We start from the raw sequence: 25,264 nt of genomic DNA on the forward strand, positions 1-25,264 counted from the left end.
AGCACTTGACAAACTTTTTTTTTCATCATCTTTAAACGTTTGTTTGATTGAGTTGAGCAATGTCAGGTTGGGGTAAAGCATGTTGAATTGGCTTTCCAGCTACAAATGCAAACTGATGCCATTTCTCTTCATCTGCTCAAGATCGAATCTGGTATGTTTAGTGAAATAGTGACACTCTTCGATCAATGGTACATTATGATACTTTATAATCACCAACTATGTCGGGAACTACAGAACTGGGTAAGAGATGATACTATATGTAAGTTATAAAATTGCCAATAAAAACAATAAAACATCAAACACCCATTACATTTGAAAAGGCTAGATTTGAGCATCCAGAATCAAGGTTCACAAAAATACTTTCAGAGTGAAACGTGCTCATTCTCCCAACCGTAGAAATGTTAACCCTTATACCATGTGGTTGAACAAAGAATAAAAAGCAGTCACACCAACTCTGGTCAAGTGTACACTATACCTTGCAAAGTTAAGACAACAAAATTCGCCTTTTCTGTTACAGTTTCCATTGCATACTATTTCTGTATAATAAGGACCAGCTGCATCGATTCAGTGTTCTAAATGTTTCTAACATTACTTGTGAATTGTACTGACTCGTCCAGCAACTAAGCATGGTTGTGCTTGTTCTTGAAGGGGATCATCATCAACACAGGGCCTTGATGTGCTTCCTTGCAGGGCCTTGCTGCTGAATCTATTGTATCCCCTGCCCATAAGCAGCAAATTTATTCACAAATACCAAGATATTCGCAACAACAGATAGACCAAAAGAAATACAATGTTCAGCGTTTTTATATTCCATTTAAACAAGATGTCCAGTCCCTCAACGCGCGTACACATGCAAACAGCTTCAGAAGTTGGACAGATACTACACACAAATAACCAATTGAGATAGTGTGTTCTAGCTTTACCCCTGAAAAATAAAGCACGGCAAGTAAGCAACACATATAGAGGTCTTCCTCTTTAGTTGCACAGAGTGTACCCATCAGAAATCATCATAGAAACAATAACCCTCAGGATTTCACAGGTTTTCTGTATCTTGTGCCGATCTGGGAAATTTCTGGAATCAGTCCAAATTTTTAAGAAGGAACACATATGACGCATATCTATGGCATGCGAAAGACATAAATTAGTCTTAACAGAGAGGATAGGTAGAAGGCTTACTCACATCTAATCTCCTTGTGTAATTACATAATTGAAAATCCAATTAATCCTCGATGCCATGTCACCCTTCCATCTCGTTATAATCACGTGCACCTTCTCCCAGTCAGAATTTCTTTTGCTTGCTTTTACTGGAACACTTGGTAGTTTGATTTAACATCTTGGGAAACGTATATTGAAGGTGCGACTCCTGGGATGCCTTAAGATAGCATCCCTAAATGAAACTCCGATGGCACCATGGCTATATATGTGAGCCGTAAGCTGCTCAAGGTTTAGCAGGTGCTCAACGCCAGTGAGTGAGCTGCCTTCTTGCTCTTGTCTGCGCATATAGAATGCAAGATGCAGAACTTGAAGCTTCGGCATTGTCCTTGTCTCAAATGTGACACTTGAGAAAGTATATGCTAAGCCAAATTCCCTCAGGCTTGGATATGCATTGTTACAGAAGATGAGATCTTGTTTGGGGTCTTTACTAACACTCAAGTCAAAGTAGACAAGGCAGGGTAAACCCCCAAGCAGTTTGACAGCATCTCTCTGGAGCTCCTTGACTCTAATTTTCAAGCTTGTTAACTTATCAAGTTGTGAAATCCAGTGTGGAACCTTGGAGACTGTACAGAAAGACAGGCTAAGCTTCTGAAGGTTGCATGGAGGAGGGAACCAATAGCTCAAAAAGTCACAGGTAGGACTTTCCAGTTTATTAGCATCAATAGTGGAGACATGAAGAGAGCGGAGATGGATGAGTTTCCCCAAGGAATCAATGAGAAAGCTGAGCTTAAGTTTTTCCGTTGGGCCATGTGCTTCACAACATGCTTTGTCAGAATAAGATCAAGCTCCCTTAGATCGGTCAGCTGGCCAAGATCCTGGATATTATCCATGGAGTTCTCTGCAAGATTGAAGAACCCCAAAGTACGGAGGGCACTCAATTTGCCTATTCCACCGGGAAGCTGTGCATCAATAGGAACATTTAGATGTCTCAACGACCTCAGTTCAGAAAGATCTGATGGAATACTATGCACAACTGTGTCCCTAATATCCAGTGTCTCCAAATTCTTTAGTTCCCCAATTTGCTTCGGCAGTTTGAGTTGGTGGCCATTGGCTCTCAAATATCTCAACTGGAATAGTTTACATATAGCTGACAAATCAACACACTCAATCCCATTGAAGTCATTCATATCTAGATCCAGAACTCGCAAGTGTTCAAACCTTGAAAGAGGAGGAATGTAACCAGAATATCCTAGTACCGTAAATGAGCGAATCTGTGAGAGGCTCATACATTTAGGGACCAAATTTGCATTTCCATACTGGAGACATAGCCGACGAACCTCAAAAGCTCCTTTTGTACTGTGTCGCTCATCCATTATAGTGATGAAGTTTTCCTCTATGGACTTTGACACAATAAAATCAAGCATTACATCATGCAACCGACAACATGTTAGCTCACAGTACTCAAATACAGCAGGCTGGATCAGACTTCTATTAATGAGTTCATTATAGTAGCTCTCAGCAACTTCCTCTGGGCTCAGACCATGTTTATGACTAACAAATCCCTCGGCTATCCATCGTCTTAGCAAATCAATCTTCTCAATTTTGTAATCCTCAGGATATATACCAAGATACAGAAAGCATGTCTTCAGGGAATGAGGCAAGTCATTATAACTAAGGTTTAGCACATGCCGCATCCATCCAAGACTAGGACTAGTTTCTAATTCCGAAACAAGTGATTTTTGTATGCTTTCCCAGTTTTCCTTATGCATGCATTCTTGACTAGCCAAAAGGCTAGCAATGCTTAATATCACTAGTGGCACTCCTCCACATTTCTTTAAAATATTCTGCGAAACAATTTTGTATTGCTCAGGGCAAGCATCCTCAGAACCAAATACCCGTTGGAAGAATAATCTTCGTGAGTCAAGATCATTAAGGGGTTTCATCTTATAGACATGGTCATGGCGAGAAGAGCAACATGCTGCCGCTACTTGTTCAATTCGTGTAGTTGTTATGACTCTGCTTCCATTGTTGTTATCTAGAAAAGCACATCTAACTATATCCCACACTTGCATGCTCCATATATCATCTATCACAATAAGGTATCTGCACAACAGTTTTGAAAGAACATGCTTGCTAAGTTTAGACATACTGACAAGTTAGATGAAAAAAGGGGGAATACATTTGAAGACAAGAGGCTGTTATGTTAGTTGTCCTACATCATTTGCTTGTTTTAGGAACACCTTAAAGTTGGCTAACCATGGAAATAAAATTATAACTACAATGTACTGTGTACTCCATTCTAAAATGTTTATTGTTTTAGCATTTGCATAAGTCAAACAAGTTTAATGAAAAAATTCTAAAATATACAATATCAAATTAGTATTATTAGATCCATCACGAAATATATGCTCAGTATGTACTTTATTTATTTCATTAAAAACATATTTTAAAAGAAAATAGTGGTTAAAGTGTCACCTTAGCGTGCCACACATACGCTTTTCTGAAAGTAAAATAAAATGACGGAATAGACTGATATACAGGGTTTCATCCGTATTACAAAATGGCCATTCCATTTTGAGAAAAAATAGTCGAAATGGTGCATTCACTGAAACTAGAGGGGCCAACGGTTTACTCCATTTGCTTTGCGTAAGATATGCATGATAATAAGGTTTTTGCTCCTCTGTTCCAAAATGTTTGTGCTTAGGATTGACACAGTTCAATCAAAGTTTAAACTAAAGCAACTGGTACTTCATAAGTAAGACAATAAATGCCCCCAAGCGTCTACGGAGTATAACATTCTGAGAACAAAAAGGAAAATAAAAACGCAACGATTTTGAAGACCAGGACACTTGGCGTACTTGCGGATGAAGCTCGGAAAACTTACTGCTGTTCGGCACCGGCAAAGAGTGTAAGGGGGCAGAATTCCTGCCATCAGGAACCTAACGGACAATGCGGCGATCGGGAGCGATGAGAAGAGCAGCTGCGCGGGGGTGGCAGTGGGGCGTTGAGGGAAAGGGGCAACCTCCGCGCCGCGATGAGCCAGGGCGACGAGAAACCACAGATGACGGCGACTTGCGGCCGCCGCCGGAGACTGGGACCACAGGATTTTGTTTTTTTTTAGCATAAGAGACTGGGACCATAGGAGGAATGTGTTGATACGAGGCCGTATGAAGGCCTTTACCTGTTGGGCCAGGGCTGGGTCCACATGTCAGGTGAGTCAAGTCACTGGCTTTTAAGTCTGAAGTCAGGGATCCCTCTCCATTTCTCTTGGAATTGGATCAAATTACCTTTTGACTAAGTTTGCAGAATGGAAGCGAGTTATTTTTTAGAAGAACATCTGTAATATAATTCCCTCAAGAGAATCTACCACAATATAAAATTATTATTGTGTAATACTTCAATTTGACCGAACTAGAAATAAAATCAAAATAATGTGGTTTTTTTGTATTCTAACATATTGTTGTTTAATGGCTGCATGTTAAAAACCCGTATAATTAGAATTTTAAGCAACAACATCCGCATGGTCACTGCGACACCCTGCCCGCCGGGCACGGCCTCCGCCGTAGCAACAGAAGCCGCATCGCCCCCGCGACCACGACGTCCACTAGACACCATGGCGCAACCGCACAAGCGGGAGGCGTGGGCACCGGAGGAGAAGAGGTTAATGTATTTGAATTATTATTTCTTGATGCTGCGCTCGGTGTTTCGACGTGTTATAAGCATGTATTTGTTTTGATACGTGCACACATGGTCATTATTATGTTGCAGTGATTCATAATGTGATGTGCAGGGATATGTTTCGATACTGCAATTTCGGCGTGTGGAATTTTTAATGTTGCATGAGTTTACGGAGCAATGTTGCAACAAAATATGTTGCATGTGTGGGATTTTTTATACTGCGACAATGGAATGGATGAGATTCAACTTTTAAAGGGGGTCCAACGACTGAGGAGGCGACGGATCGGAGGATCCGATCCCATTAGTGACCCCCCTACGCCGTTCATGTAACCATGTATATACGTTGCACAATTTCAGAAGAAAAAACTGTACATTTGTTAACATTAACAAGCACAATGTCATCGTGAAGCGAATTGTGTAGCTCATGAACTGCTCTAGTCCTAGCTCGGTTTGGGTTGCATTGTACCTCTTCTTTTGAAGTACTACTTTACATGATCAATAAAGAGATACTCTTACTGTAAATAAATAAAAAACATGTATGCACACCTTTTATTCGTCAGTCGTTCCCTTATTTTGTCGATGAGCTTGTGTTGATCATCGAGGATACCGCCTGTCGTCCTACGAGATCCAACCTGATCAAGTATGTCACCCAGGATCTTCAGTACGTCGGGATTCTGCGAGACGGACACGAAGGCGGTGCACTGGAACTCGTGCCTGATCTTGCGGTACACCTGGTGTTGGTTTATGTTGTAGTAATCAGGAGATAGTAATTGTACCAAATGTTGGAGCAGGAGTTTACAGAGCGGAGCATCGGGATTCCCCACTCTCCCCTGCTTCCAAATTCACCTGGTTAGCGAGCGTCGTCTTGCCGACGCCCCCGAAGCCCACGATGGACACCACGCCGAGCTGATCTCCCGCCGCCGGCGGGCAGTGGCAGCCCTCCCAGGCATCACGGACCCCGGTGAGCCACTGCACGATCTTCTCCCGCGGGCGCCCGATGCCGACGAGGCTCTTGGCCTCCGCGTACAGCGCCGGCAGCCGCGGATCGATCTCCACGCGCCCGCCGCCACCGCCGCCGCTCGCCGCGGGTTCCAGCTCGTACCGCCGGCGCCGGTCGCTTTCCTCCACGACGCGGCACCTGAGCCGCCGGACCTGGACGGCGACCCGGCGGCGCGCGCGCAGCGCAGCCATCTTCCGGACGAAGCCGCCGCCGCCGGGTCCGGGAGGGGGCAGAGCGCGGTGCGTGAAGACGTCGATGCAGTCCTCGATGTCGTAGGCCAGCTCGCGCGCCTTGTCCCTCCAGTCCTTCCTCTGGACGTCCAGCTCGGCCATGTCCGCGAGCCTCTGCAGCAGGGAGTTCATGCTGCTCAGCTCGTCCCGCAGCGCTCTGATCTCCCTGCGAGCCCCCTTGAGTAGCCTGTATTCGTCGGTGAGCAGCGTGGACAGTTTACGGAGGAGCGAGTTCATCACCCCAGTCGAAGCAGTCACCAGAAAGCCCACCATCTTCTTTTCGGTGTAAAATGCTTTCGACAACAGATCGAGGTGTTATATAAGCGCACGCTCTGCTTCTCTTGATTTGCTATTCATATATTTTTTGGGGGCGAGGGAGGGCTTGGAAAATCCATGGAAGTAACTGACGGGCGATAGGTCTGGCGGCTGGTCAGTGATAAGTAACATAAAACTGTGACATGTACGTGTTACTGGTCTAAGTTACCACCTTACAGTGGGTAGTAACATATATGCGGTGTCATGAATTGTGTTATTTATTAGATTGTATACTCATCTTGTTTTGGTATGTGTGATGTTATGATAACATATGTCACCACAATGTCTAGTTGGCATCTTATGTTATTACCTAAGTTACTCCCACTGTTCCTAAAAAGGCTCAAATATCGAGGAAGTCACGGAGCAGTTCCCTCTGTGCGAAATTTGTACAAAGAGGATCGGAGGATCCTTTCGCAACGACCAACGCGACAAAAGGCAGAAATTCAAGCAACAAGATTAACGGTGATAGGCTAAGCGGCGGGGTACGAGGACTAATTAGATCGATAATAACAGATGACAAGCATTCGGTAATCAAGTGGCAGATTAATTACACTGCAGTACTGCACAGACGAGGACTGGGAGGGCGACCAGAAAGACCATGGCCCGACGGGACTGAAAAAGACCGCAGGAAAGACCAACCCGGATGTCCAGTTATTTGGTGCAGGAGATCTCTTGGTGTTGGTGCGGTGTTTTCTCCTACAACACCGACTCGTTGCAACGGGCATGTGCGTGGCTGTGGCTTTGGTGTCCCAGGACTGTAATCCGCTCTTGATGATGAGACGTTGATAACCCAAGGCTGCTGAAATTGTGACGTTCTTTGATCAACGGTAAAATGGGTGTGTTCTTTTCGGCTTATACATCCGGTTTCTCTAAGAAGCTGCCCTCACCCAGCTTCCTGGAGAAGCCGTATTCAAAATTTGATTAGAATCCAAAATAGTTTGGCCTAATCTATTTTGGAAATCTAGCTAAATTTGGGATGCGGCTTCTCCAGGAAGCTAGGGGAGGGCAGTTTCTCAGAGAAACCACTTCAGGAAGCTGAAAAGAACTGGCCCAATGTGATACTTTCTCCGTTTCATAATTCTTGTCTCAAATTTGCCTAAAAATGAATGTATCTATTCATAAAAAACGTTTAGATACATGTAATATTTCGACAAGAATTATGAAACAGAGTGAGTACTTTATAATGGTTGCACTCAATGAGCTTTATGTAATGGTACCATATGTAAGTTGTAAAATTGCCAAAAAAATAATAAAACATTAAACACCCGGTACATTCGAAAAAACTAGATTTGAGCATCCAGAATCAGGGCTGCTGCCGAGGCTGTGATTCTTTTGGCCTGCCGGCACCGACTGGTAAGTGCAAACAAACCGAACGGGCGTCGAGAGCGGATGCGTTGCCTATATCAAGGTTTGTCAGCTTGGTTGGCTGCTGACGATTGAACCGTAGATTTCTTCCATGGGAAGGGCCGTGGAGCCTTTGATTTGTTTCTCACAACTGGAAAGTGCGAACCAGGTACCCGCTGAGGTCTTGAAGCCGTGTTGTAAATGTTGCCATTTCTAACCGCGATGGTTATTTTGTCATTGCGGCCCCATAGTGGTGGAGCTTGTGAAAATTGTCTTTCAGATTTTGGAGGGGTCAGAGGCTAAATATTTCCCAATTGAGGGCCCCACAGACGATTCGATAAAGATCCAGGTAGGCGTCCCACTGGGGTAGGCGTATGCTATGCACTAAGTCCTTGAGGTGTACTAATGCACTAAGGCACTGTGAGTCACAAGATTCCCAACTTGTGGTTCAGATCTAAAAGAATCTCAGCAAGCATTTTTTACTTCCATCCTTCAGTTTTGTTAGAGTCAACTGGCAGTCCACCCCATTAAGAATACCAATCGGCTTTCATTGGTGTATCAATAAAAAAATCTATTATATATTTTTCATTTGGAAATATTAGACAATTATTATATCATTATTTATATTGTTAACGAAATTCCAATGACTTGCTAATGAAAGTTCAACATATACACACAAATTTTAAATGATGTGACAATCAATAGCCACGTCGGCAGCAGACATGCGTCCAAACCACACTAGGAACTATGCTGAACCACTTATGAAACAATTGGAAGTCAAAGGTGCAGTTTTAAAGAATGAGGACTAACTTGAAACATTTGTGAAAGACTTGGGACCTTTGAAGCATTTTATTCATAGAAATATTCTAAAAAACTTAGGAGCATAAATGAAAAGGGATGATCTTCATGCAGAAGTAAGAAATATCTAGACTAGAATATTTTGGTGAAGTATTCTAGAGAAAGCTTTTAGTAGGATGGCTAGGATAACGACACGTAGCATACATTTCATGATCTTGTACAAGTATGAATAATGGTGCTCCCTCACCCATGAGGTGTATCATAATCAAACGGTGCACCACCATACAAACATGAGAAGTGAGGTATTAAGGATTTCATGGTCATGTACAAGTATTGTTGGAGCTGTGCCTGGTGTCAAAGCTGCTGCCGCTGATGGAAGATGTAACCTGGCAACCACCGCTGCTGTTGTTGACGCCTTGAAGAAGCAACGCGAGATGCTGGGCAAGGAGGAGAAGCTGATGAGCCGAGCAGCGAAATTGATGTCGAACTGTGAGTTCACGTAGGAGCGATCTGCATTTGCCAATCTTGTTGATAGTACTGTTGTATCTGTGCGTGTTTGACTGCTTATTAGGTGTGTGCCTAGACATTTAGACAATGTAGGTGATATTGGGATAATTTTAAGACTGCTCGAATATGTTCTATTTCTGATTCAAAGTCAGGAATTGCATTTGGAAATATTAAAACATCTTTTCAACTCCATCCGTCCTATATTAAGTGTTGAAATATTACATGTATCTAGACATATTTTAGTATATATAGATACATTCATTTTTAGATAAATTTGGGTCACTTAATATGGGACATATGGAGTACCACACACCGGGCGCTCCTCTGAATACTGTACATGAATTGAGAAAAGAGACCCGGTCCCGAGGAAGAAGAAAAAGAACCGTTGAATGGCTTACATGTTGGACCCTTAGGTCAATGCGATGTCAAAGAAAATACATAGAACGAGTTATTGAGAACCTATCACGGGAGAGGCCAAATTTTCAAAGAAAGTTTATCTCTCGTATTCCTAAAACGATTTTAGGAAACCTGCTATATATGCTCTTGCCCCACACGGCACCCTATCATTTCTAGAATCTTTTTTTTGAACTGCCGTCATTTCTAGACCTCAGTCTTTGGGGACGCTAGAGAGAGTCTAAATACACAGGAGAGAGGAGCTTGAACGGCCGATGCCCTTGCCGTTACCACCCACCTGAACAAGTTGATGGAGCACAAAGTTTATCAAAAAAAAAAACTCCCAGTCCAGTCGCAGCATGTGGATCAGGGATCAGAGCCAGGCTCTCATGCCACAATGTGCCCTCAATGGTTGTCCAAGTTGATGTCGTGTGTGGTTTCTCCTATGCACGGATACGACTCAGTCTGGTGACAACTCATTGAGCTGCCTCCTCGAGCACCAATTTACGATCAACGCCTTCGTGTGTGCCGCCCCGTTCTGCTTGTGGAGGTTCCTCTTCGAGAAGCAACACTTAAAATATCGTGAAATTTGGATTGAATATCAAATTATGTTGTGCTAACGTGAATTTTTCGTGTGCATATGTTTAAGAGACCGTGGCAACGCACGGGCATTGTACGAGCCCTCCTCGCTCCTACTCTCGTGCGAATCTCACCCCCACCCCTTGCCCGATCCGGATCTCGCCGCCGCTCTTGGTCGCCTCCACCAACTCGTGCGCGTCGGCGACATCTGTGTGTGGAAGGCGGTTGCGGACCCGCGTCTCCGTCGCGCGCCCTGACCGCCGCCTCCACCGGCTCATGCGCACCGGTGGCTCCCCGCAGGACTTGGACGGCGATGGGATGAGCCTGAGACTGGGATGGCGGTGGCCTCGCGCAAGGCAGCATGGACCGCGTCAGCGCGAGCCATCGGTGGCCCTCCTGATGGGCAGTGGCGCGCGACGACCAGTGGCCGGACACGATGTGTGGGCGGCGCGTGGGCGTGGCAAACGGGCGGACAAGGCTAGGAGAGGGTGCAGGCGGGCGGCGCACGGCGTACATGATGGCAAGTGGGAGCAGGCAGTGCGCGAGAGCGGATGGGTGGCGGAAATCTACGGGCGGAGGCGGTGCGCACAAGCGGGTGGCCGCGCACGGAGGCGCGATGTTCGGTGGCGGGATGAATCGGGACGGGGAGAGGAGGAGTTTGCACTCGGTGTGGATGGAGAGGATAGTCGGAGGGAGAAAGAAAGAAATTGGGAAAAAGGATTTGAGAAATAAAGTACGGAGTAGGAGTAATAGGAGAGCAGAGCAAGGATTCATTAAGCAAAATTTTATACTGCCGCTTGCTTATGTGATGGTTGTCGCTGCTTGCTGTATTGATCGATATACCGATGCTTGCTGTTTAAATCATCACCTCACGAGAGGTCGAGCGGTTTGGACGGATGGAAGTGATAAAACGTTATTATTGGTACATGTTATTCATTATTCATGATTATAGTGAATTCAGCAAAAAAGTTGAAAACACTCACACATGATTTTTCAAGTGTGGTGTATGTGATAACAATGATAACCTGAAGGAAGAGAGCAAAAGACTTGAGCATGTGTCACTTTCTGTTTACACGGGATATAGAAATAAGACATGTGCAAAAGAGAACAAGAGCAGAATATAGTATGCGAAAATAAACATATCATAATCGTTGTATACATATATGCTCATGAAACACATCAACATTTAATTTGACGTTTTGATACAATTTTCCGGTGTTCCGTAGCAACGCACGGGTCTTTTGCTACGAGACTTGTGAAAAAATTCTTGGCAGAAAATGAGACAAACAATCAAAGTACTCCCTCCGTTTCATAATTCTTGTATTTTTTGGCAAATTTGAGACAAGAATTATGAAACGGACGGAGTACAATGTAAAAATGAGACTTGTGATCAAATCTCCAAGACGATTTTTCTCGGCAGAAAATGCTCCATCTGACGATGGCAACCAATGCGGGAGTTGTCGATGTCTACTGTTGACGTTGCCAATAACAACAAATAGAGGGAATCCGGAAAACATACGAGCAAACTGAAATTGGAGGAATTCTAAAAGCAACAATTGATAACAGGGGCATCTCTCAGTGATTGTTAAGGCTCCTGTGTTAGTTCAAGAATCATGGGTAAGTGTATATCTATTTATGTATCTTGTATGGTGTTTTAGGGATTTCCTATAACTCAACCGTTTTGTTCTTCCCCCTAAATCTCAGTTAATTTGATGATACATTGGGTATCTTCTTCCTTAAGCTAGCTAGCTAGCCAGCCAATGCCTCCTTAAATTCGACCTCTCCTCCGTCGAAACTAGTTTAGCTAATCCTTCATTGATTTAATGATAATCACGGTTACTTGTGATTATCTCATAGAGCTTTTTAATATGGTATCGCCCTTGCTTTCATCCAGAACTTTTTAATCCGGCATCACCCTTGCTTTCATCTAACACCATCGGCCCGATGACCCTCTAACTAACCCTAACATGGTGTGATTGTATATCCACTCATCCAATCAAGTGAGCTAGGCTCAGTCCCTAACTACCCCAACGTTAACTATTGCAAGAAGTTATTCCTTGGCTTCAATATCGCACCCATTCCTACGTCACTGTGAACTTCATCTCAGACAATCATGCATGGTCTCCTCTATCGGCTTTGCCACTGCTCCGGTTTTATCGGTGGCTCTGCCTTGAGCTAGTGCTAGATGTTGATATCGATTTCCTGCTAAAACGATAAGGCAAACAAGGCTATAAATCGTGGTTTGCGTGGCTTGATGGCGAGGTCTTTTCTACAGCCTTACCATCGTGAAATCTATTTAATAATGTTTCCATATAGAAGAAATATTGTATTAAATACACACATAGTAAAAGTCATATTGAATTAAACTTGATTACGGTAGTTGTTTGAACATACTTTATTTTATATAATCGATATATTTTTATTTCTAGTAAAACTGTACTTTTAAAATTATCATATTGTTTTATGAAAAATGTTTCCATATGGAGTATGGCGTATGGGAGTCATCCCCAGCTTACGAGCTATAGCAAATACTGTCTCTGTCTTAGTCTTATATTGTTTTATATTAAGTGACTCAAATTTGTCCAAATATAAATGTACTTATAAAAAAAAGAATTTAGATACATATAATATTTCTTCGGTACCGAGGGAGTAGCAGACATATTTGAAACTCAGAATCACTTCACATACGGTGGTTGTGGCACCTCAAACCTACGTTGACGACAGATACATATATACTCTCGGCTAGTACATTTTTAAACAAAAGTCAATGATTCTCTCACAAGTCTCCCCGAACACAAAAAATATGATTCCAAATAAATAAGAAGGGACCCATCTGTCAGCGAGAAACGTCGTGGGCACCACTGCACCACCCACCGTATTGCGCACCGGCAGTCTGGTGGTACCGTGGCACCCTTCCCTCGACGCATCTTTGAGAACATCCAACAGCGGAGATATATTCGACCGATAGACAGTACAGTAATATTTTTAGTTGACTATATTATATTTGCAAATGCGGAGTACTACCTCAAAAATATCGCCGACCGGACGCCTATCGGGACGAGCCAGGGGAGTAAACTAAACCTGGCGCCACCACACCCATTTCTTCCTCCCCCACCTCACCACCGCCGGCGGCGATGCACTTCTTCTCCGGCGGTGGACGCCCCGGCGCCCTCCTCCCGACCACCGCCAAGCCCAAGGCGCACCACCACCGCTCCAAGGTCCTCTCCTCCCCGGCCTCTTCCCGCCGCCGCGGGGCCCACCCCGCCTCCTCCGACTCCTCCCGCCGCGTCCTCTACCTCGCCGCGGCCGCCTTCGTCATCCTGTTCCTCTTCGCCTTCCTCCGCCTAGGACTCCCCTCCTCCCGCCCCGCCGCGCCGTCTCCCAACCGCCCCCGCGCCCGCCTCACCCGCAAGCCGGCCTTCCGCCGTGACTCTGTCGCCGCGGAGGCTGCCGCGGCCGCCGTGGCGGCGAGGGCCGGCCGCGAGGCCCCCGTGGACATCACCACCAAGGACCTGTACGACCGGATCCAGTTCAAGGACGAGGACGGTGGCGCGTGGAAGCAGGGGTGGGAGGTCACGTACAAGGGCAACGAGTGGGATGCCGAGAAGCTCAAGGTCTTCGTCGCTCCCCACTCCCACAACGACCCCGGCTGGATCCACACCGTCGAGGAGTACTATGATCGCCAGTCGCGTCACATCCTCGACACCATCGTCGAATCCCTCTCTAAGGTCGTTGAGATCTCCATGCCAGATGTGGTTGGTACCAGGGCTTCGACGTGTTTTTTTGATCGCGAGTTTTATCTTGTCGTCTGTAGGATTCGCGCAGGAAGTTCATATGGGAGGAGATGTCATACCTGGAGAGGTGGTGGCGCGACGCCCCGCGGAAGAAACAGGAGGACTTCGCCAAGCTAGTGCGTGACGGGCAGCTCGAGATTGTCAGTGGCGGTTGGGTCATGAATGATGAGGTGAGCGAAGCAAAATTGTGTGGTTTGGATAGGATTTTAGGAGTATCTAGTAGTTCCTGTAAGCTTGTATTGTTTATTTTTGGCGTTGTACGTTTGTGTGGCTTGGCTATGCATGGAATGGATTTTCATTTCATGTTTACCTATCTGGCTCGCATTCGATGCATGGTTACAAATCATTTTGGGCATATTATGTTTGATGTGTTGTGTTATGTCAATGCGTCGAGCTACCTGCCCATGTCATGGTTTGGAAACTTGTAAATTCCATGAGCGTGGTGCTACTTGAACTATCCATGACACACCCTTGAACAAAAATTACCATGGCATACTGGTCAGTCTACAGTTCATGTCATTGGTGCATATGGAGAACAGATTGTACATTTCGCTCTTGGCTAAAGGATCACAAACAACATTGACATGCTAAATATGTACTACTTCAATGCTTACATCTTTCCCATAAAAAAACTTGCATCTGATGTGAGCTTCTTGGCATCAGTCAGTTATTGTTACACCTTGTCAAAATTATGCTGTTTTTGTTGTTCCTTGAGAATAGTAATCTGAAGTGTGAGATTTAGTGTTATATGAGTGGATCATTTGATGAATAATCTGATACTGATATTTCACTTGTTTTGAACCTTGGAGGCATGTTACTTGCTTTGAATTCTGTTGGTTTAATCCCCTGAACTCTTATCTTCAGACATGAAATGTTTCTCAGCAGAATTATTTTCACATGATCTTGCCACATAGTGTGTTTCTTTCTAAAATAATACATATAATACATATAATCCCGTCTATTTCTTAAATGCAGGCAAACTCCCACTATTTTGCCATCATAGAGCAGGCAAGTGCACTCAAATCATTAGTATTTATGGTTTTTGCACTATGTTTATGATCTTCTATATGCTAAATATGTCGTGTTATGACCATCTGTACTGAACTACTGATCCATGAATGAAGTGCATTCTTTGTTCCTTTTCTATTGTGTCTAAATGTGCAGAAAAGTACAAGAAAGAATGAGTCTGTCCATGTGGGGAAAACATCTTACTAGGATAGACTCTGTGGTTTAATGCTATTTATAACCATGCTGATTTTGATCATGCTTTTAAGCTGGACGAGTGGACGTAATCTTGCTTAGTGCTGCACACCACGACAAAAAATTAGTAAAAGTGCATTGATTAGTAATGAACCTTCTTCTGTTCTCCATTTATATTAAGTTATAATAGTTTTGATTGATACCATCTTAGTCTAGGTCTTGGATCTATTATATAATTAAAGAAACAGGAAAATAGGCCACCATGTTCACCCACATAGGCTAAATTATCTCCACTGTTAATTATATGGTGGGTCTTAATTATATGCTGGAGATTAAAACTCGCCGTAAAGTTAGTTGTATGTGTTTGTATCGGAAACTCAAAGCGGGCAGCCTGGCTGGTTTATTATGGACAGATTGCCAATCCGGGCACATCCAGTTGGTATTGATTATTGAAGTTGCATTGCATGCATTGACGTCAATGCTGATATTAGCAAATCAACGATTGAATGCACTTCTTCGCTTTATACTCCTATATACTCCCTTTGTTCCTCTATATAAGATGTTCTAGCTTTGTCATAAGTCAAACTTCCTCCTCTTGCCCTTTTTCCAATTTAAATTTGAAGAGTTCATTGTTATATGAGATGTGCGATTGTTTGTTAGATACAACTGATGGTTAATCCAGAACAAATGCACTCATTCGGCGAATTATTATTATTTGGTTCTGTAGCAATGCAGAGGCACTATGCTAGTCTCCGAAGACACTTCGCTTAATTTTGTCACAGGTCGGTCGACCAAATGGCACATTTGCTTATGACAACTACATGAACTCTTCAAATTTAGGATGTTTTATGAGAGAAAGGAAAATAAAACATGCCAACTTGATGCATCAATCTCATGGGTTGAACAATAAACATGAAGTCCTTAAAATCACACTCTTGATGGAATCCTGGTTGTATCTGCTGATCTGCATCACTTGTAACAATTGGTCTATAAACTACTCCCTCCGTCCCATATTAAGTGACTCAAATATGTCTAAATATGGACGTATCTATATACTAAAATACGTCTAGATACATGTAATATTTCGGCACTTAATATGGGACGGAGGGAGTAGAACCCAACTTTACAGTTTGTATTTCGAGTGTGCTTATCACCATTTTCCCCTGTGATTGTGAAGTACCATTGGTTCTTGAGCTTTTGAGCCAGACAGCTAGATGCAGTCTGAAACATGCCACATGTTATTAGTATTGAAACCTGATGTTTAAAAGTTGTAGTATAATGCCTGATTTGGTAGGGGGAAAGTACAGTAATTATTAACTGTACGAGATTTGAGCTAATCTGCATCAGCCTGCAATGTATGAAAGACCAAATGGTGCCATTTATTATTATATAACATAGGTTTGAAAAATTATTTACTTCAATCTAATATGATGATCTTCCTAATTTTCTTTCCTCAGATGATGGAGGGGAACTTGTGGCTCAATGAAACCATTGGAGTTGTTCCTAAAAATTCTTGGTCAATTGACCCATTTGGCTATTCATCTACCATGGCTTACCTACTGAGGAGAATGGGTTTCCATAACATGTTAATCCAGCGAACACACTATGAGCTGAAAAAGGAGCTTGCTATGAAACAGAATCTTGAATATTTATGGAGGCAGAACTGGGATATAGAAGAAACGACTGACATATTTGTTCATATGATGCCCTTCTATTCTTATGACATACCACACACCTGTGGACCAGAACCAGCTGTCTGCTGCCAGTTTGACTTCGCTCGCATGCGTGGTTTCAGCTATGAATCTTGCCCATGGAGATACGATCCAGTTGAAACAAATCCTAACAATGTGCAAGAGAGAGCAACAAAACTTCTAGATCAATACAGGAAAAAGTCAACCCTGTACAGAACAAATACACTTCTCATTCCTTTGGGAGATGATTTCCGGTATGTTAATACGGAGGAAGCAGAAGCACAATTCCGCAATTATGAAAAGCTATTTGATTACATAAACTCTAATCCACATCTTAATGCTGAAGTCAAATTTGGAACCCTGGAGGATTACTTCTCTACACTGAGAGATGAAGCTGAAAAGATAAACTATACACGCCCTGGTGAAGTGGGTTCTGTTGAGCTGCCAGGTTTTCCAACACTTTCAGGGGATTTCTTTACATATGCTGATAGAAATCAGGATTACTGGAGTGGTTACTATGTATCAAGGCCATTTTTCAAAGCCGTTGACCGTGTTCTAGAACAGACACTCCGTGCCTCAGAGATTCTGGGTTCATTTGCTTTAGGATACTGTCAGAGACTTCAGTGTGCAAAACTGGCCATCAATTTCTCTCACAAATTGACAGCAGCAAGGCGGAATCTGGCACTTTTTCAGCATCATGATGGGGTAACTGGCACTGCTAAGGATCATGTTGTAGTGGACTACGGGACTCGAATGCACACTTCTTTGCAAGATTTGCAGCTATTTATGTCCAGGGCAGTCGAAGTGCTTTTGGGAGATGTCCATGACAAATCTGATCCTACCATATTATCACATTTTGAGCCAGTGCAGGAACGGTCAAAGTATGATGTTCAACCTGTGCATAGGATTATCAAGCCTCATGAAGGAAAGGCACATTCTGTTGTCTTTTTTAACCCATTAGAGCAAACAAGGGATGAGATTGTTATGATTGTTGTAAGTAATCCTGACGTATCTGTTCTCAATTCAACTGGGTCTTGTTTGAAAAGTCAAATTTCCCCCGAGTGGCAGTATGTCAGCAGCGAAAAGATTTTTACTGGCAGGCACCGTCTTTATTGGAGAGCCTCTGTTCCTGCGCTGGGTTTGGAGACCTACTATGTGACCACTGGGCAGGATTGTGAAAAAGCTACCCCTGCTGTGGTAAAAGCCTTCACAGCTTCCCAAGAATTTCCGTGCCCTGAACCATATGTTTGTTCAAATCTGGAAGGCAAAACTGTGGAGATGAAGAACTCGTATCATACTCTCTCTTTTGATGTAAGTCATGGCCTCCTCCAGACAGTAACTCATCACAAACAGAAGGAACAAACTGTGATAGGCGAAGAAATTGGCATGTATAGCAGTCATGGAAGTGGCGCATACTTGTTCAAACCGATTGGGGAAGCACGACCAATTGTCAAGGAAGGAGGATATTTCATCCTAACCGAAGGGCCATTGGTTCAAGAAGCCCATTCCCTTCCAAAGACAGAGTGGGATAAGTCACCTCTCTCACATAGCACACGTATCTATAGTTGTGGGGACTCTGTACAGGATATGCTGATTGAGAAAGAATACCATGTTGAACTTGTCGGTCGTGTATTTGATGACAGGGAGCTAATTGTCAGATTCAAGACAGGTATTGACAATCAGGGAGTGTTCTATTCTGATCTAAATGGCTTTCAGATGAGTAGGAGGCAGACATATGACAAGATCCCTTTGCAGGGCAATTATTACCCAATGCCATCACTTGCCTTCTTACAGGATTCGCTGGGCAATCGGTATTCAGTACACTCCAAGCAATCACTAGGGGCAGCAAGCTTGAAAAATGGATGGATGGAGATTATGTTGGACCGTAGGCTGGTTCGCGATGATGGTCGTGGTTTGGGTCAGGGAGTACTAGATAACCGGCCCATGAATGTAATCTTCCATCTCCTCAGGGAGTCTAATGTGTCTGCTTTGCCAGAATCCCACAGTTCTCTTACTCTTCAGCCATCTATCCTCTCCCACCGTGTGGGAGCACACCTGAACTACCCAATGCATGCTTTTGTGAGCAAAAAGCTTCTTGAGAGATCCTTCAAGCTTCCACAACAGACATTCGCTCCATTATCTACTTCTCTGCCCTGCGATATACATATTGTCAACTTGAAGGTCCCTCAGCCTCTTAAATTTCATCATGCTGAAGCAGTGGAGCCAAAATTTGCCATTCTGTTGCAGAGGAGGGGCTGGGATGCATCATACTGCAAAAGGGGTGGTTTACAGTGTACAAGTATTGGAGAAGAGCCTGTAAATCTGTTTGACATGTTCAAAGATCTATCAGTTTTGAATGTGAAGGCAACCTCTCTGAACCTCTTAAATGATGACCCTGAAATGCTAGGGTATCTTGAGCAAATTGGTGATGTAGCTCAGGAGGGTAACGTTCTCATCTCACCAATGGAAATTCAGGCATACAAGTTAGATCTACAGCCACCATCATTGCAGGAAGAATAGTATATCAAAACAGCATGTTACGCTGCTTTGCCACTAACTGGAGATGAAACTACTGGGAATAGTTGGCCGTTGCATCTCAATTGTGTTGGAACACCTGGTCTGCCACATGCATGTGTTCATCTGGTTGAATACAGTTTGAGAAATTGAAGATGATCGTCGAAATGTTCCTAAATATAGGTATTTGGTTTTTACAAGGGTCCATATGCTTCTTTTTACTGTGGTGATTATTGCTTAACAAAGTGGGAATTTTGGGGCACGTCAGAGCAAGTTTATTGAAGTAGCTTCGAGTGCTGGGCAATCACCTCACTGCTATTCCAGCTTTGCACTCACTGCTTCAGCTTGTTACTCCGGCTAATGCTCTCATGATAGGAACCAATATCAGCGCAAGTTTTGTATATATCTGTTTTGCATCTGAATTTTTGTAGTGGATCAAAGAACCTGGTGGAGAAAATTTGAGATAGTTTAGGTACATGAAGATTCTGCTTGTAAACAATTTCTGAACTGAAAGGCATACCAGGGTCCTTTCAGCGATTGCAACCGATCTAGCAAATGTTTGATCACTGGTTGGTAGTTTCTTGTTCAGGGTTTTTCGCTGTGTTTCTTCCCAAGCGTTTTGTTTCTGTGTGTAGGAAACGGCTGGCCTTAGGGTTAACTGGACTAATAAGATCTCTTATTACTGTTTCATGCTTCAGCGAATTTACTTTGGAAGTGCATCTATCGACCCCGTCGTTGACGTCGCTAGGCCCAGGCGCTTCAGCCCAATGCAACTTTCTCCACCTTCATCTTTCTCTTCTCCTGAGGTTCGGTAGAACCGAGAGTCCGTTCGAATAGGAACCGTTTGATACCTCCAAAAAGGATCAGAAGGTTCGGCACCTCCGAGTTTAGGTTCTTCTGAACCACCGAAAACAACACAAAGATTTTGTTACTTTTCAGTGACTCCGAGTGAGTCAAAGCTATTACTGATCTGAGTTCTTTTTTTTTTTTTGAACCGACAACCGACTGATCTAAGTTCTGGCTGCGTGGGTACCTCTCCAAATGGTCTGGTATCGGTATACAGGGAGAAGACCTTTACAATTCAAAGTTGTTTTTCACCGACTACTCTAATGTAGCTTTGGCCAAGTACATTCATGCATTACACAACATTAGGGCCTATGAGGTTCGTGTTTGTGTCGCTACCACCTTTTGTCAAACCTTTCAACGGATGCTGTTTGCCGTGCGGAGCCGATTTCACAGTTGCGTCTAAACTCTAAAAGGATGATGATTTCAATTGATTGCTAGATCCAAAACTAGAAACAGATATGCACATTGCCAAATGGGGTCTCATTCATCCAAGAACATGATGTACACGATTCCCTGCTAAATTTTGTTACTCTGCCATAATAGACCGGATACCAAACGTCTGGAACAAAAACAAAAAGTACTCCTACATAGCTCCCCAACCAAGCAACGCTAGAGAAAGAAGCACAGGCACAAAAGGACGTTGTTGGATCTTCTCCATTCATGATCTCAGCATGAGCAGCATAGGAACTATACAAGCAGTACAAGATACATTTGCACATATCCATGCACTAAGATCTCGATTTTCCGCACGCTAAACTCCACATATGCTTTTACCCTCAGTACACCTGCAGTGGCCAATGTATAATACAAACAGTGTCCACATCGCACTGAGGATCTTGCTTTAGAGTCTAGCCTCTGCCTCAGGTATCTGAATGCTGAAGCAGCTCGCAAAGAGATCTCCATAATTCATGTACATCTCAGCTTCGAATTTTGGATAAACGAAGAAAAAGCCTCCGAAGGTTCAGCGAAATGATGTATGCTCATGCCTTGTTAATGCAGGTAGTTCAGATTTCACACGGGGCGGCATCTTTGTCGCATCTAACGCATCCTGAATAAAATGGAAAGGAAATACATTAACTGCCAGGTGGCTGAATAAGAGGAAATGATGTTACAACAATAATTAAAACAATAAATGTGGGTGGGCATGAAATGAGAAGCGCGATCATAGATGGAAGGAAAATTCTTAGATAGTACATTGCATGATGTGGGAATGGTACCATAAATTAGACAGCCCCGTATCATATTGTTCAAGATAACAGCTACTTTGTTTGAGAAAAAGGAAAACAGCTACTTCCTTCCTTTCAAAAAAGAGAGAAAGAAAACAGCTACTTCGTACTTTGTTCGAGACAAAAGAAAACGGCTACTTCTACGTTGCTACGTTATTGTCGGTTTCAGGGTGTCATCAACACATCTGGTTGGCCTACCTAACAAATCTAATCGCGCAGACTTACAGACTGATGTGATTTTGCATGGAACAAGCTTACCTACCTCGACTTATATTGTGCTGAATTCTGCCTCCTGCCTTCCTGAGCAATCACCTTGTTCCCTACATATGAAGTGTTTGGCTCTGCTAATGGGTTGGTCACAAACCCACCCTGAACTCCAAACTTCTGTCTCTCCCACTTGTAAGAAGCTCTGTTCTCCTCAGAGTAGTTTGGTATGTCAGTCACGGAGTACCTAGATGAGTATCTACCGCCATCATGTCTTTTCCAGAATTTTGGGCTCAGGATGCAGCAGGTGTTCATGTCAGGTTCATTCTGTGGCATCCTTCCTGAAGAGGCAACCAAGTCACGGGATATCTCGTCCAATGCCATTTCAAGCCCGTTCACCCTGGTCTCCAAGGAACGAATCCCATTCTGGGAGCTCCCCATAAATTTCTGATGAGCAAAGATAATTAAAGTGTCAGACATGTTTTCGGACTGCAAAGAACAAAAGAAATAAATGTGCACACATATTACAGAACCTGTTGCTTAGTTATTTCTCACATGCCCAATTACTAAACGCTAGATGTAAATTGGCAGCAAAACATATAACATCTGAAAATACACGGAAAATTTACAAAAACTTCTGCTGAGTTATGTAGAAAATAATAAAGTAACACAAGAGCGTATGCTTGAACAGCTTTGCTGATTAAGATATTGCCATATAGTGCCATGTATCTGGCCAGCTTGTCCCCATGCAATGCCACTGTTCATGTCTTTATGTATGATTGGATTGTACTCGTGGCATCAAGACACATTGAATAGATGCATGATTTGTACTAATGGCAATTGGTCAATGCTACACACTAAGACCAAATGTAGATCTTGCTTCAACATCCAGTGGGTTCAGAAGATAGTAGGTAGTGTTTTCTGAAAACCAAAAGGAACGGCTGAGCTTGCACCAATGTTTATGTTGCGTAAAATTTTACAAGCAACTAATTTCTCTTCTTTTTCTATGGAGAATGGCCTTCTCATTTGCACATGTACCATCATAACCATTATATGGGTCCAGATTGATGCAAAATTCAAACCCCTACCCATCCTCTAATAATTGTAAGTGGAATGTGATAAAACACAACGTAGTCATTTGGCCTACGTGGCATTTTATCAAAAGCCAAACTACAACATAGTATTTATCCCTTCCACAAATCTTGTACAACTTTGGAGGGTCAAGATACGGCATGTTTTTTGTTTTCCTTTTCTTTACTAGGTTAAGCTATATTCTTGAGTTTATCAAATTTCAGACGCGGAGATGTATCCGGAAAGCCAGGTAGTGATGCACTTGCTGACTTGCATGCACATGACCGTTTTCAAACAAAAAATATATATTAAAAAACAACTTAATCTGAATTAAGAGTTTCATTGGGTTCTAAAGACATCAAATACTAATCGTACAACAAGACAAGCGAAATTTACCTGGAGAAGATCGAGCAAGTTTGTCTGCTGATACTCTATCTGAGCTAGCTGCATCCTGATCTTTGACAGGTCCTCATCTTTGTGAGCTGACTCGAACTCCTCTGGCCCGTCCGACGGTAACTCCTCAGGCACGTCTGACTGAAACTCCGAAGAGCCATCCTCAACCTCTGTAGTCTCTTCGGAGTCATCATCCCCGTTGTATGGAACAACTCTAGACCCTGACTTGAGCCCTGCCAACTTCTTGTACCCCTTCTCACCACTCTTCTGGAATAACATCTTCCGTGCTTCAAGCCTTGCTCTAACATTACCATCTTTCAGAAGCTTTTCCTCGGTCACCGTTTTGATCGGGGTGGCATCTGGGGCAACACTAACACCAACCTTATTGTCCACATCGCGGCGTGAAGGCGGCGAATTCTTCTTGTTTCTGAGGGAAGACGGACTGGTCCTTCTGTTACTGACGTTGCGCAATGCATCTGATGGGGGTGACCTGCTTGCCGGTGGCAAGTTCCTCCTTGTTACTGACTTGACAGAGTTGGATCCGGGGGAATCAGCTGGGTATCTACCGTCACTTGCCCCATCTGTTTGATTACATAAACAAGTGTCAGACAGGCACATTATGGTCATATATATATCAGAAACGCGTAATACACAGTACACTAGCTTTTAGAATTTCCTTTTGTCATATACCAGGAAAGAACCGTCCTGCTAGTGTTTGACCAAACCCACTTACAATGTCTTTGACCCAGCAAGTTCAGATGTACTAGTCCAAATAACAGAGAATTTTTTTTACTGAAATTTCCAACAAAAATAGCAGTGAATACAGCCGGAAGATACGCCACATCACCTGTGAGAGAAGTTCTGGCCGGCGACAGCGATGATGGCCGCGCGTCGGAGGAGCACACATCCTCCTCCATGTCCGGGATCTCCCTCCACGCCTCGATCATCCGGTTCATGGACTCCCGCACAATCTTCACCTGCATTGCGAACAAACTCTTAGAAATCACAACACGGATGGAAGCAGATCTACCAGGATGCCACCGCAAAAGTTCCCAATCCCAACCATGTTACAAGGGTCCGACCTTATCGAATCTCTTTGCCTCGAAGACGGCAATGCAAGAGGGTTTGTGGGCGGCAAGGTCGTCTCCATGCTCCAGAGCCAGCAACGCGAGCGCCTCGGCGGCTGCTTTCCTTGCGGCCCAGTCGTCCCCTGCGAGCGCGTCACGGAGACACGGCACCGCTGTGGCGGCGGCCTCGCCGTCGGTGGCCGCCGAGGCGGCGCCGATGAGGGAGATGAGCGCCGGCTTGGCCTTGAACGCGGCGCTGCGGAGGAGCTTGAGGAGGCGCGGGAGGAGCGCCAGGAGGTAGGCGGCGAGGTCGGACGTCGGAGCGGAGGCCTCGACGGCCGCCGCCGCGGCGAGCGCAGCGGCGAGCTGCGCGCACTGGTCCTGCTCGTGGAGCACCGCGTCGGCGAGCGGGCCGAGCGCCGCGGGCGGCGAGGGGGACGCCGCGCCGACGGCGCGCGCGGCGTCGACGAGCGCGGCGCGCACGGAGGAGTCCGGGTCGCGCACCCGGCGCAGCGCGGCCGCGACGAGCCTGGGCACGAGCGGCGCGACGGCGTCCCGCGGGTGCGCGGCGACGAGGAGCGCCAGCAGCCGGAGCGAGTGCCGCCGCAGCGGGGTCTTGTCCGTGGGGCGCGTGTCGGAGACGGCGGCGAGGAACACCGGGAGCTCGTCGGCGTCCAGCCCGCGCGCGATGGCGTCCAGCTCGTTGGCGGCCATGGCCTCCGTGTCCCTGTCGGACAGCCGGAGCAGGCAGCGGTTCACCCGCTGCTTCACGGGCTCGACGGCCCTCGGCGCTGGCCCCATGGCTCTCTGCCTCCGGGAGCCTCCTACAGTCCTACTGTAGCTTGGACGTCGGCGCCTCCACAAGGAGGAGGAAAAGCAGGTGGTGGTGGTGGTGGCCGAGCCCGTGGACTCGGCGGGTGGTGGCGGCGAAGGAGTTGTGCAAAAGGGAAGAGATGGCGTCGCGGGTACTAAATAGCGAGGAGGTGGCGGGTGAGAAAAAAGGAAAGGAAAGATGGAGGGGAGGGGGTAGAGATCTTGGCGTAGCCTGCGCATTCATTTATGTCTTCTTTTGGGGTGATTTTGTTTCCGTTTTCCGAAACGACGATGGATTTTTGTACTGGTGCGTATTTCTGCTGCGGATGTTTTCTTTGATGTTTTAGATTGTGGTGTGTGGTGCGGTGAGCTTACGTGCGTTAAGATTCTTGGGGCACACACACAATGTATTTGCTATTTCTGGTGGTGATGTTGTGCTTTGGTGT

General features: G+C 44.7%; 3 protein-coding genes across 11 annotated transcripts; 1 reads left to right on the plus strand and 2 right to left on the minus strand.

Annotated features, from left to right (window-relative positions):
- Positions 1-421: 421 nt before the first annotated feature.
- On the minus strand, positions 422-6,519 carry LOC100824348 (disease resistance protein RPP13). Of its 9 annotated transcripts, none has more exons than XR_002966360.1 (5): positions 5,680-6,507; positions 5,380-5,564; positions 1,181-3,258; positions 924-1,061; positions 565-706 (listed from the first exon to the last, which is right to left on the minus strand). XR_002966360.1 is itself a non-coding variant. In XM_024463501.1 (3 exons), exons 1-3 carry the CDS (start codon positions 6,334-6,336, stop codon positions 589-591), a joined length of 972 nt encoding a protein of 323 aa, XP_024319269.1. In that variant the 5' UTR covers positions 6,337-6,519; the 3' UTR covers positions 422-588. The 9 variants fall into 9 exon arrangements, 2 of the variants coding, with proteins under 2 accessions (XP_024319269.1, XP_024319268.1); XR_002966359.1 differs by having other exon boundaries at positions 582-718; XR_002966361.1 differs by having other exon boundaries at positions 577-925.
- Positions 6,520-13,029: 6,510 nt separating this feature from the next.
- LOC100822520 (alpha-mannosidase 2) lies at positions 13,030-19,792 on the plus strand. Its single transcript, XM_010229491.3, has 4 exons — positions 13,030-13,727; positions 13,814-13,963; positions 14,769-14,801; positions 16,451-19,792. Exons 1-4 carry the CDS (start codon positions 13,134-13,136, stop codon positions 19,202-19,204), a joined length of 3,531 nt encoding a protein of 1,176 aa, XP_010227793.1. The 5' UTR covers positions 13,030-13,133; the 3' UTR covers positions 19,205-19,792.
- A 717-nt stretch (positions 19,793-20,509) lies between these two features.
- On the minus strand, positions 20,510-25,039 carry LOC100822832 (TORTIFOLIA1-like protein 3). The gene is made up of 5 exons (XM_010229492.3): positions 24,021-25,039; positions 23,786-23,915; positions 22,942-23,519; positions 21,529-21,921; positions 20,510-21,092 (listed from the first exon to the last, which is right to left on the minus strand). Exons 1-4 carry the CDS (start codon positions 24,804-24,806, stop codon positions 21,529-21,531), a joined length of 1,887 nt encoding a protein of 628 aa, XP_010227794.1. The 5' UTR covers positions 24,807-25,039; the 3' UTR covers positions 20,510-21,092.
- Positions 25,040-25,264: the final 225 nt, after the last annotated feature.

Source organism: Brachypodium distachyon, chromosome 1 (genome assembly GCF_000005505.3).
Source record: "Brachypodium distachyon strain Bd21 chromosome 1, Brachypodium_distachyon_v3.0, whole genome shotgun sequence".
NCBI lineage: Eukaryota > Viridiplantae > Streptophyta > Magnoliopsida > Poales > Poaceae > Brachypodium > Brachypodium distachyon.